At 41.9% G+C, this 13065-nt stretch overlaps 1 protein-coding gene across 4 annotated transcripts in view; it reads left to right on the plus strand.

The window, feature by feature from the left end:
- The window catches only part of SLIT3 (slit guidance ligand 3), a 483584-nt gene that overhangs the window by 305540 nt on the left and 164979 nt on the right, over positions 1-13065 (plus strand). For all 4 annotated transcript variants that reach the window (XM_068205597.1, XM_068205596.1, XM_068205599.1 and 1 more), the window contains one exon: positions 10220-10361. In XM_068205597.1, coding sequence (XP_068061698.1) covers positions 10220-10361 — 142 coding nt within the window. The remainder of the gene's footprint in view (positions 1-10219; positions 10362-13065) is intronic.

Genomic DNA, 13065 nt, shown 5'->3' on the forward strand with positions numbered 1-13065 from the left:
TGGGATGCAGGTTTTGCTGGGGGTGCAAGTCTTGCTGGGGATAAAGGTTTTACAGGGATGCAGGTCTTGCTGGGGATGCAGGTCTTGCTGGGGATGCAGATCTTGCTGGGATGCAGGTTTTGCTGGTGATGCAGGTTTTCCTGGAGATGCAGGTTTTCATGGAGATGCAGGTTTTTCTGGGATGCAGGTTTTCCTGGGGATGCAAGTTTTGCAGGGATGCAAGTCATGCTGGGATGCAGATTTGGCTGGGATGCAGGTTGTGCTGGAGTGCAGGTTGTGCTGGGATGCAGGTTTACCTGGGGATGCAGGTTTACCTGGGGATGCAGGTTGTGCTGGGATGCAGGTTGTGCTGGGGATGCAGGTTGTGCTGGGGATGCAGGTTGTGCTGGGATGCAGGTTTTGCTGGGGATGCAGGTTTTGCTGGGGATGCAGGTTTTGCTGGGATGCAGGTTTACCTGGGGATGCATGTTGTGCTGGGATGCAGGTTGTGCTGGGATGCAGGTTTACCTGGGGATGCATGTTGTGCTGGGATGCAGGTTTACCTGGGGATGCAGGTTGTGCTGGGTTGCAGGTTGTGCTGGGATGCAGGTTTTGCTGGGATGCAGGTTTTGCTGGGATGCAGGTTTTGCTGGGATGCAGGTTGTGCTGGGATGCAGGTTGTGCTGGGTTGCAGGTTTACCTGGGGATGCAGGTTTACCTGGGGATGCAGGTTTACCTGGGGATGCAGGTTGTGCTGGGATGCAGGTTTTGCTGGGGATGCAGGTTATGCTGGGATGCAGGTTGTACTGGGATGCAGGTTGTGCTGGGTTGCAGGTTTACCTGGGGATGCAGGTTGTGCTGGGATGCAGGTTGTGCTGGGATGCAGGTTGTGCTGGGGATGCAGGTTGTACTGGGGATGCAGGTTGTGCTGGGGATGCAGGTTGTGCTGGGATGCAGGTTGTGCTGGGATGCAGGTTGTGCTGGGATGCAGGTTTTGCTGGGGATGCAGGTTGTGCTGGGATGCAGGTTGTGCTGGGTTGCAGGTTTGCTGGGATGCAGGTTGTGCTGGGATGCAGGTTGTGCTGGGATGCAGGTTTTGCTGGGGATGCAGGTTGTGCTGGGATGCAGGTTGTGCTGGGTTGCAGGTTTGCTGGGATGCAGGTTGTGCTGGGTTGCAGGTTTACCTGGGGATGCAGGTTGTGCTGGGTTGCAGGTTTACCTGGGGATGCAGGTTGTGCTGGGTTGCAGGTTGTGCTGGATTGCAGGTTGTGCTGGGATGCAGGTTGTGCTGGGTTGCAGGTTTACCTGGGGATGCAGGTTGTGCTGGGATGCAGGTTGTGCTGGGTTGCAGGTTGTGCTGGGTTGCAGGTTGTGCTGGATTGCAGGTTGTGCTGGGTTGCAGGTTTACCTGGGGATGCAGGTTGTGCTGGGTTGCAGGTTTACCTGGGGATGCAGGTTGTGCTGGGTTGCAGGTTTACCTGGGGATGCAGGTTTTCCTGGTGATGCAGGTTTTGCTGGTGCAGGGCAGTGCACAAGGAGGGTTCCTCTCCATGCTGTCCATCCCTGTTCATGCAGATGAGCTGCCAATGGCCCTCATTTGGAAAGAGCTGGATAAGCCAACTAGGGAGGAAGAGGAGGAGGAGACCTTTGTGTGTGTGTTTGAATGGTCATTCTCTGCCTTGTGGGACTCCCTCATTGTTTTATTGCTTTTAGAAGGGACCTTAATCCCTCCATCTAACTGTGACCCCTTCCCAAAGAGTGACCTTTGAGTCACCTTAGATGGTGGCAACTCTTCTCTCACTGTTCTTGTTTTTTGTCACCATCCACAGACCCAGTAAGTGCTCTTACAATGGAATCTAGGATGGATTTAAAGACTTTTAAAACCTTTTGGTAAAAATTACTGTTTAAATTTGATCTTGGGAAATTTTTGTGCAACACTGATGGAATTTTTACCTGCTGTTACAATTTCCTACCACAAACTTACATTAACATTTAGTCTGAAGAAACATTTCAGTACTGTGCATTTGTTAGTTGCTCCTCAAATGAAATTGTATAGGAAATTTGGAGAGATATTAATCACTATTTATCAGTTTGTTTTCAGTTTCTGTGAAGTTTCTTATTACAAATCTAAATTTACTCTAGCACTAGCAGTGATGATGTTTCATACTGTAGGAATTTACTTCTTGACTTGCTTAGCATGTAAGATGCCACATATGGTGTTTTTCATTTGGGGGACCATCTTGTGAGTCTGAAAGATAAATATGTATTTATTACAGTACTTAATATTTCTTTAAAGACCAAAGCTGAAAATTGGCTTTTAATTACAGTAAATTTAGCTTTATTACCGAAAATGATGTCTTACCTTTCAGTATAATTAGCCCTTTTTTCTGGAACTCTCTTTTCCCCAGAGCAGTATGTATAGCCCTTTAATGCTTATTTAATGATGGCAGGTTGGGGTATAATTATTCAGCCACTGAGCTTTTGAACTGTTGCTGTAAAAATAATAACATGATTAGCTTTTATGTTAATGTCCAAAGCTGGTGGTTTGTTTTATGAGTAGTTATGTTGGTAGTATTTTGGTACAGAAAAAAAAAATGCTTCATGGTAGCACCACAGCTGTTCTTGGAGTTGTTTCACAGAGAGCAGTCGTGGTAAATACAGAGGAACAGGGTTGGCTTTGAGTATGAGGAGGAGCCTGTGCATGAAATCTGTAGACTTTTTCTGTTTAATTCATGTAGGTGATTGGCAACTCATTTATCAAATAGGAAGAGTAATGAAAGCAAGCATAGAGCTGCTTATAAAATAATTACAGAAATTAATAGTGGGCAGATGCAAAGTTGCATACAGTCACCACCAGGTTTGTGTGAATTTCTGCTTTGTTGACAGTGAAATTAGTGATGTTATGTAACCTGTGGTGGGTTGGCTGCTCACACTCCCCCTCCTCACAGCACTGAGGTGAAACCAGGATCTGCTCCAGCACCTCCTTCCCCGTCTCATTCTCTGGCTTGGCTGCTCCCAGGGCTGTTCCTCACAGCTTTCCCTCACTCCGTGCTGCCTGGCACCTCTCTGCCCTTTCTCAGGTGCACTCTGACAGGGGCACCAGGAGCTGCATGGGCAGGCTCAGCTGTGGAGCCCAGTGGAAGCAGCCAGAACTGCCCTGGCCTTTTCCCACAGCAGCCTCCCTGGCAGAGCTGGGCACCCGTAGCCAAACTGAAGGGATCTCCTGGCTCGTTGAATTTGCCCCTTGGAATGGCAGGCTAACATGTTTAGCTCTGAAGATTTGTAAGAATTTTATTCTATAATTTCTGGACACCTTAAAGAGCTTGAATATACCGGGGCCTCTTGCAAAAGACCAGAGGCAGCAACCCCAGCCTGTCCCAGGAAATGTCTTTATTTTCCCTGCCTTCCTTAGCATGTTCCAAATGCCAAAGAATCTGGTCTGTGGAATCCCAAAGCAGCCCAGGGAAGGGGATGGTGACTCACTCTTCAGTTCTTGCCCACTGACCTGGAAAAAAGCATTTCCTCCCTCCAGATCTGTCCATGGGGTAGCTCATGACCAGACTGGAGCCCTTGGATGTCATTATCAGGAGACATGTCCCACTGTGTCTGCCATCTCTGAATGGCTGTGTCAATCTGTAATGCCTCTGGCTGCAGTGAATCCCACCCTCCTCCTCCTCCTCCTCCTCCTCCTCCTGGAGAGAGCAGCTTTTGTGCCAAGGCAGGGACAGCCCCGAGCTTGCTGCAGCAGGATGTGCAGACAGGGGGGCAGAAGCAAAGACAAACATGCAAGCAAACAAAATCATGTAGGATTTAAAACTCCTTTTCAAGGAGCAGGAAATCAAAGTCCAAGGACTGAGTAGTCTTAAACTATTTCTGTTCCTTCCATAACTTTATCAAATTTCATCCTGGAGCAGTCCACGATGGATCACCTGTTTAGAACTGTACTCCCTTCACCAGCTCACAATTGATCACAACCATTATCTATCTTTTAACCTTGTGCAGGTGGCATCCTTTCACTTAAATAATTTATATTCCTCTTCATTTTTATGCTTGAATATATTTATAAGTTCACTGTATTATTTCTGGACCTATTTTTAAATGTCACTTCATGTGCACCTTCAAGAGTGCTGATACAAATTGTGGAGTTGGCATTAATGAGGTGACTCTGCATGGGCACCATTTGAGCTGCAGGAGCATTACATCTTTTAAGACCTTTGGGTAGAATTTTTTTAGTCTTTGGAAGAGCAGGCAGGGTCCAAAGCCAGAGAACAAAATGCTCGGTAGCAGCCTTCCTTGTGGTGCAGTAGTAAGAAAGGTAAGTTCTACCTGCTTTAAGGTGAACATGCCTGTGTTGACAGGGTTGGAGAAAGACCTTGGAAAAAGGCTCAGAGTGGGTACAGGTCATAAGAGATATTTTCAACCCCTCCTTTGGAAGGCTTAGGTGGAATAAATTTCCCTGTGAGAAAACCACTTTTGTCATAGTTTTATAGACTTCAGTTGTCTTGCATGTTCTGTTTTATTAATCCTTCGAAAGAACAAATTCACCCATTCACCCATTCAACCTCAGTTGTTATGGTTGAGGCTGCTTCTTTGTTCTACTTTTTTTCATTTTTCTCAGTTTATTTTTCTTATTCCATATAATTGCGGTATAATTGTTAATTAAATAATTCCAATATTTATGCTTTTAGGATAAGGCAGTGTGAAGGTCTGATTTTCAAGATTTCTCTTTGTTTTCAGTGTTACTTTACTGACAGATTGTGAAACTAAGTAGGATTTTGTAGAATAAAGTGGGCTTCATTCATTAAGCCAGACCTTCCTTTCAGTGTAGTTGGATATTTCCAGTTTTATTCTTTGATATTTATTTGTAAACTGATTAGTGTTGACTTTTGCCTTACAGAACTGTTGTGCTTATGTGCCGTGGATTTTTAAAAGATAAATTTACTCTTTGGGAACATTCAGCAAAGCAGAGAATGTGAATCAAATAATGAACATTGATGACTGGCAAGTTTTTGCATACCATGCACTCAATGCTATTAACATCAATTAGGGGCTTAAGTTACTAATCATAAATCTTAAAGCTATGCTCAGCAAATAGCTGTTGAACAACCATAGATGGAAATATTTGCTTAAGCCATTTGCTGCACATTTGTGTAGGATAAACAAATTCGTACAAATTTTGTCCATTAGAGGAATATTTGCCCTCAATAAGGAATGTTAATTTTGCATATGGTCAGTTGTGGTTCCCTTGCCCATCTCTCTCTGCAGGACTCTGTGCTCAAATGTCCCTTTAAACAGAGATGCAGACATCAATCAGGAGCAACATCTGCTTTAGGTGTTGTGGAATAAATTAGTTCATATCACTGGCAATCTAGTGCAAACTATGGCTCTTGCAGTAGGAATTGATTTCAGATATCCCAGCATGATCAGAAGTTCCAATGGGTTATTTAATTACACCCAAAAAGGTCATACTATATCCATGGATCTGCAATACTTGTAGTGTTTTGTTTATTGATCAATAATTTTTTGTCTGATATACTTCAAATGATGTAAAGTCAGCACAGGTTTTTAACTAGGAAGTCCTGCCAGATTTATCTTAAAATCCATTGACATGTTTTACAAATAACTAACATTTTACTGGTGAAAAGGAGCTGCTGCAGAGGTGATTGGAGAGGTGAGGAGGTAATAAAACACACTGCTTAGTGTGCTGTAATTGGGTGTCAGTGCAAATGAGATTATTTCATTTATTTAGTAATTGCAAAATTTATTTAAGATGCCTGTGACATTTAAACTGTTCATTTATACACCGTAACAATTCTACTCTAATTGTAATATTAGTCTGTTTGCTGCTTTTAAAGGAGGCCATTGGGGGACTTACTTGAAAAAAGCATTTGATTTCTCTGTAAACTTCTGTGTCTTAGGTCTCCCCTCTCTTTCCTCTTTTCCCCTAACCCATAGTCTGAGGCTGTAAATTAAGGTGGTGCCAGATATTAACTACCATAATTATTGACACTGCACTGTCATTCCACTGCATCAGGTAAAAAAAAAGCACAGTAATTTTTGTTAATCATGCTCCTACCCCGGCTTCCACATTTTTTTAGTGTTTTTCTTTTAGCAAAATGTATGATTGAGTTGATGATTTTTATCTCAGAGAAAAATATAATTAATGTGGTGGTGAACTAGGGCTGCTGAGTATTATAAAAAATCTGCAATGGCAAGATGACAGATTGTGAAAACAACTTCAGAAGGGGAATAATGTAAATGCAGCTGATTTGTCTGTGGCCATTTCCTTTTGCTGCAGCCACGCTGTGAGGAGTTTACTGCACTTAGGAAGGACACAAAGAGAAATCTTGAAATATGTCTGCCTTTCCTGTGTCTTTTCTTTTGAAAAAGTATTGGCAGCAAAAGGAAAATTCATTTTTACGTTTCAGATACCCTTCTTTAGAGGCTGTGTTGCATCAGGACCCTTGGTCATCTGTAGGCTTATACTCTGCAAACCTATGAAAGTCATAGCCAAATTTTAATAACTTTATATTCCACAGCCTACTTAGATTTGTTTTCTTGACCAATCTTTTTTTAAACATTTCCCCACAACAATGCAAACATTAACTGATTAAAATCCCTTGGATTTTTTTGTGCTTTAATTCTATAGATCTGCAAACAATGGATCCTCATTGAACTGGGGCCATTAAATACAAGTCAGATTTGAAAATCTGTTTCTAATGTTATTCAAGAAACATTCACCTTAACAGATGATTTTTTGTGTGAGAGCTGATGGAATATGTGCTAGATGCCTGTTGAGTGTGCATGTGCAATGCAGTGTTTTGTTCTTTGCAAAGGAAAAACATAAGCAAAAGCATTTCATCAGAATAATAGCAATTTATACACTAAGTAATTTTATCCTTAAAAATCTCAGAAACTTACAGTCTAGATCTACTTTTGCTTATGAAGAAGGAAGAAATGTGCTTGTTGTGATTTGGGGACATAGTTTAGAGGTGGACCTGGCAGTGCTGTGTTGATGGCTGGACTTGGTGCTCTTGGAGATCTTTTCCAGCATTAATGATTCTCTGATTCTAGTGCTGCTACCTGCTTTTTGTTCCACAGAGACTTGTTTCTGTCTTTTCTCCCTTTTCAGACTGCTTTATCCAAACCCCCTTGCATGCCCTGCCTTTCCTAGCACTCTGCAGTGCTGCATCACCCCAGCTGGGCGGTGCTGGGCTGAGCTCCACTGACCCTCCTGCTGTTGGTTTAGATGCCATGGTGGCAGCAGCAGGCTCTAGAGCTCCAGCTGGCAGTACATCAGCTTTTGTGATGCTGTGCCCTAACAAAAAGTGGGTGTGCTACTGCTTCTCCAACCCACAGTGATATGTTGTGGCGTTATAATTGTGCAAAGTGCATTTTTCCCCTGCTACAAAGCCTCTTCAGAAAGCACATCAGACGTGGAGATGGTAACGGTTGCGTGGAAGATTTGACCTTGTTGCCAACTCTTTACCTTCCAGAGAACAAGGATTGCTGTGAAGTTTCTTCCTAATTTGATAATTTCTCTCTGTCCCTAAAAGCATGCACTCACTCATCCTTCATTTCGTTTTGGCCACTGTACCACAGGGTAACAAAGAGAAAGTGTAAAATGTAGGTGATCAGGTCCAAGAACAAACCTCTTGTTCTTACACAAACACAACAGAGGGCTGTGTGCATTTTGAGGCAATATAAACTACATTTGGAAGTAGTCACAATTAAAGTCCTACAGAAGCCTTAGACTCCACGAAAGACAAAGGTGGCAGTGCTGCTGTGCAGATTTCTGTTAATTTTGCAGCAAATCTAAAAATTGACATTGGTGGTATGTGTGCCCTGCATTTCTATGGGCAGAAAACAAACCCAAGAGAGCTTCTTGTCCTGCCTGTTATACATGTACACATTTAATTAGTGACATTGATTTTTCCTGTGTAGTTCAAATAGCTACCACTTAACTACTGTGTTAAATACATGGTCACGTGTATAGACTCTGTTAAGCCAATAATAAGATTTTGAAGCTGGTACAAATCAAAGTTCAGGTTGCTTGATAAATATGAATTTGTTTCTTTGGACCATACGCACATGGATTTAGATTTTAATTACATTATTGTATTATTTTTACAGTAGTTTTTAGCCCAGATGACTCTTCAGGGTGACACTAAAATGGTCTCTGTCTTGAGATGAAAGACTGTTGATGGAAAACTCCTTACCTGCAGCTGTCAAGGTGGTTGGAGAATGAACTATAAATGACAGGGTATTTTAGCAAAAAGAAAGGATCATTAGGATCCTCTCTGGTGGATGCATTTGCCCACTCTCATAAAGAATGTATTTGACCCCTGCCCATGCACAAATTTCCTGTGAACTCCGTTTATTTCTAGATTGGAGCTCTGAGGTCTGGACTGCCAAAATGTAGCCACTCAGAGCTCTGATTAACATCAGTGTTAATTTGTTCATCTGTGTTTAAAGCTCAATGCTGTGAAACCCAGAGTTTTCTTCTGGTGTCCTGACAGTAAGTCAGGTGATCAACCAATAAAAATATTTCAAAATCAGTATTTGAATTTGGCAATGTTTTGCCCACAATTGAAATGGTGATTTTATCCTGGAACTCAACATTGTGTTTTAATACAAGGGAGTTCTGTCATCCCTGGTTACAAAATAATATTTAAAGAGGATGACAGCATGCTTGAACTTAAGGAAACTCAGACAAATGGAAGTTAATTCCCATCAGAATTCAACACTTTTCTAATGGAAGGAATGATTCCACAATAATTGTGTTTTGCTTTCCAGGAGGGCTCCCTCTGCAGAAAAAGTCACCTGCAGAAGTTTTCAACTGATGTCCTTTCAAACTGTATCTGCCTTTGAAAATAATGTCACTTAGAGATGCCACTGGCATCTCTTTGGGATGTTGACTTTTCTGTGCTGTTTACAAGGCTGTGAAAGCAGGGACATGTGTAGCTTTCTATACAAGCTGACACTGCTGTGCAGAGTTAGGAGCTAAGCCAAGAGAGTATGGAGGCATAAATCAAGAGAGGAAATGTATAGGAATGTTGCATTTTTATAAAATTTTTAATTGTCCTAATGAAGATTGAGTTAGGAGTTGGTACAAATATTTTTTTCTTTTTTTAAAACTTTTTGTCAGCTGTAGTTGAATATATGAAAGTATCCATCATGGGTGTTTTCAAAGACAAAAAACCCCAAGAATGAACAACTTTGTGAATAGTTTTTCCACATTTTTGCATGTATTTGTGTTTTGATTTTTTAAAAATATGATGTTTTTATTTTTCCACCCAAAAGGCCAATCTTTTACAATTTTTGTCACTTCTTACCAGCACAAGCCTTCACATTTAGCCATCTGTATCTCAACATAAAGATACTTAGGGCTTCTTGTTTTCCATGTACTTTGGAAATATGACTCACTATAAATAAACCAATAACTGCTACATCTTGATAACCTCAATTAGCATCGCAAACCCATTTTATCTATGGCTAAATTTGTGCATATATCAAAACTTTAAATGTGGGAATCATAACCATTTGAGTGAAATTGACATAATTGCTACAGTTTCAAAAAAATGTAATGACACTTAATTAAGCCTGAATCTAATGAATTGACTAGAATTTGTATAGAGCAATGTCCTCGTGCTACATGTTGTGCTCTGTGTGTAGCTTTGTGTCTTTGTGTCTAGCTTAAGCAAGGGTTTGAAGGTTTGAACTCATGTTTTTCTAAACTCTTTTTATGTTTCCATTAACTGCATTGTCTAATCTTGAAAAAAACTGGCTTTATGTTCTGAGTCTTCACACCATAACAGGTTACCTCATTTCAAAAACAGATGTTGTCTCTGATGAGAGTCTTCATTCAGTATGTAAAAGTACTCAAGAATTGTTTGTGTAATGGAAACTTCTAGACAAAGATAACTTTTGGAAATACTACTTGATCCTAAAGCTTAATTTCAAAATCTTTGAATGAATTGATATGGGTGAGTATGAAGGTGACCAAGGAAGTGTTCATGAGGGAAAGAGATTGATAGAGTGAAGGCTGAGGAGGAATAAGAACACAATAACCCTTTACATGTTTTCTCTGCAGTTGATTTGTAGAATATTAGATTCACTTGCAAATAAATTATTACTTTGTCTAGTCAGAGGATCTGCAAAACTCAGATCATGAAGTATTTCGTTGTGGAAGTCTCACAATCATCTTTTAAAACCATTTAATGTGCTCCTGGTGTCCCAGGTTCCGTGTCCGAGCCCCCGTCGTGCAGCGCCAGTTCCATCACCTGTCCCTCTGCCTGCACCTGCAGCAACAACGTGGTGGATTGTCGGGGAAGGGGCTTAACAGAGATCCCAGCCAACCTCCCCGAGGACATCTGGGAAATGTAAGTGCCAGTCTAATGCACAAATCTTTTCCACGTCTCTCCGTTTTTATTCCATTTCAGGAATGGAAGGCCTCCTCCACAGGAGGCCTCCTTCCTCCTGTGTGGAAGAAAGGCATGCATTTTAAAAACTTTTTTAAGTAGCTGTCAGATATATTGTAGTTGTCCTCTTTGATTTGTTCTTTTGATCTAAGGGCTCAAATAATTTTTAAATGTAAATTAAAATAGTTTGGTACTGTCCTACCTGAAAGCAAGATAAAGTTCTTGAGGCCTTAAGTTTAGATTGTGTTTACATTTCACAAACCCAGAACTGCAGTTCTGTAGTCAGTAAATGAAAATTCACAGACCTTTCTTATTTCTAGTCAGTGATTTCCCCATGAGATGGAGAGATATCTTTTTAGCTTGGCAGGATGCATTTATAATGAATTAGAACATCAGAGCCCATTGTCCCTACTGATTTTACCTTCTGTATCTTGTCTTCCACATTGTTATTTCTAGTTCTTTAACAGTTTTGTGACTCGTGTTGTGGAATCAGATATTTGTTTTACAGACTTGCTTGCCTTTAGGAATTGGAACCATTTATTTCTGTGTCCATGACTTCATACTACTGTGGTCCTGAAATACTGTTACATTAAACAATTTTACTTGTGGTTAGTCCACAGGGAATGCAGATCAATTCTTCTCCTATTTAGGTTCTTGTCATACAGAATTTTCTGACGTCCAGCCAGCTTTTGCAGTCTACACAGTATAAATTCAAATATTTTTATGATCACTGGACTCATCCAGCTTCCTGGTGATAAAGCATAAATTCATAAGATTGTGGAGTGTTCTGGGTTGGAAGCAATCCTAAAGACCATCTACCATGGGCAGGGATATCTTCCCCTATCCCAGGTTGCTCCAAATTCCATCCAGCCAGGCCTTGGACACTTCCAGGGATGGGGCAGCCATGATTTCTCTGGGCAGCCTGTGCCAGGGCTTCCCCAGCCTCACAGGGAAGAATTGCTTCCCAGTGTCCCATCCATCCCTGCCCTCTGTCAGTTTTAAGCCATTCTCCCTTGTCCTGTCACTCCGGGCTCTTGTCCAAAGTCCCTCTCCAGCTCTCCTGGAGCCCCCTTAGGTACTGGAAAAGGCTTTAAGGTTTTCCCAGAGCCTTCTCTTCTCCAGGTGAACACCCCCATCTCTCCCGGCCTTTCTCAGGAGCAGAGGGGCTCCAGCCCTCTCACTGTCTGTGTGGCCACCTCTGGACTTGCTCCAGCAGATCCATGTCCTTCTAATGCTGTGGGCAAAGGGCCCCAAGGAACATTGAATTCAACTAGTTCTTGTATTTCCCCCTAACAGTATTTTCTTGTAAGCCAAATTGCTCTGGTAAGAACACTTGACTTACAAACTGTTCTACAAAATTGGAACACACAGCTGTTGCTCTAACACAGTTATTAAAGGTGACCTACATTTCACTCTGTTTCAGTATTAATTAAAGATCTTTTATTCAGCCTTCCTACCTTTCTTCATTAGCATGGGTAGGCAGAACCTTCTCTGACAAAGCTGCCAAAAAGTCCTGAAACTGTTTTTGTTGATAAAAACCCATCACAAACCAGGAAACTCACTTGTCCTGGGACATCAAACAAGCATCATATGATGCTAATTTTCCCTCTCCCACATATGACTCAGAAGTCTGTTGTGTTACTCTATTACTCCTTGAGGTGAAGGACTTCATTGCAAGAATGTTTGCTACTAAGTAAGCAATTTGGGAAAGCTAGAAATCTGTGTCCCAGACTTGCTTTTTCATAATTTCATAAAATAGGTAGCAAGAATGTAGAGAATGCAATTTGGTTTTTTATAAAGCTTCTTGTTCAGTTGGGCGCTGACAGCAGCAGCCAAATTGACTGAGGAAAAATGAGTTACAAGAAATTGAAGCTGAGGAATACAGACTGTGTGCTGAGTGTTACAAAAGATTCTCTGCTTACAAAGTGGTTCTGTTTTGCTTTTCAGAGGAGAAGTGAGCAGTTTATGTCATAGAGAAGCACATGAGAATAAGCACAGAAAAGTTTTGCCTGACAATCTTGAGTGAAAACAAAATCATTAAGCACCTGGAGGCATTTAATGAAAAGAAATACTGAAATGCATATGGTATGGTGGTTTGCTGGTACATGAACAAAACAGTAATTCCCTATATTGGGACAGCATCTACAGTAAAAGGAGAGCTTGCAGTTATTTAGAAAGGGTGAGAGAAAATGCATGCAAGGTAAATAGGGAACATGGTGTGAGTGCAGAATGGGCTTGATGCTGGAGAGGGAGGGATGACCAACAAACTGAGAGGAGACAAAGCCTCCAAAGAATCTGTTTTTCTGCTCAGACTTGGTCACAGCCTTGCAGCCAGTGCCTGTCAAACAGAATGACAGCTCAGCCCACAGAGCCAGCAGTCAGGGGATGGCAGAGACTATAACCACATGGTTTGGGCTGCTCTGGGCTCAGGACATGGGATGGATAGATCCTTTCTCAGTCATTAGTGATTCCCTGGCATAAATCAGCCAAAGGACAGTTTTCCTGCACTTGCAGATGTGGGCACTGGGGATAAGGGCACTGCCAGCCCTGGCTGTAGTGTTTCAAACAGGATTTACTTCCACGTGCTGCCTGCCACATTTGTTTGATGCCTCCCAGTCATGGACAGTAGCAGTAACCCCCTATTGATCTTTTCCCACCTCACAAC

The sequence above is a fragment of the Anomalospiza imberbis genome, chromosome 15, assembly GCF_031753505.1.
Source record: "Anomalospiza imberbis isolate Cuckoo-Finch-1a 21T00152 chromosome 15, ASM3175350v1, whole genome shotgun sequence".
NCBI lineage: Eukaryota > Metazoa > Chordata > Aves > Passeriformes > Viduidae > Anomalospiza > Anomalospiza imberbis.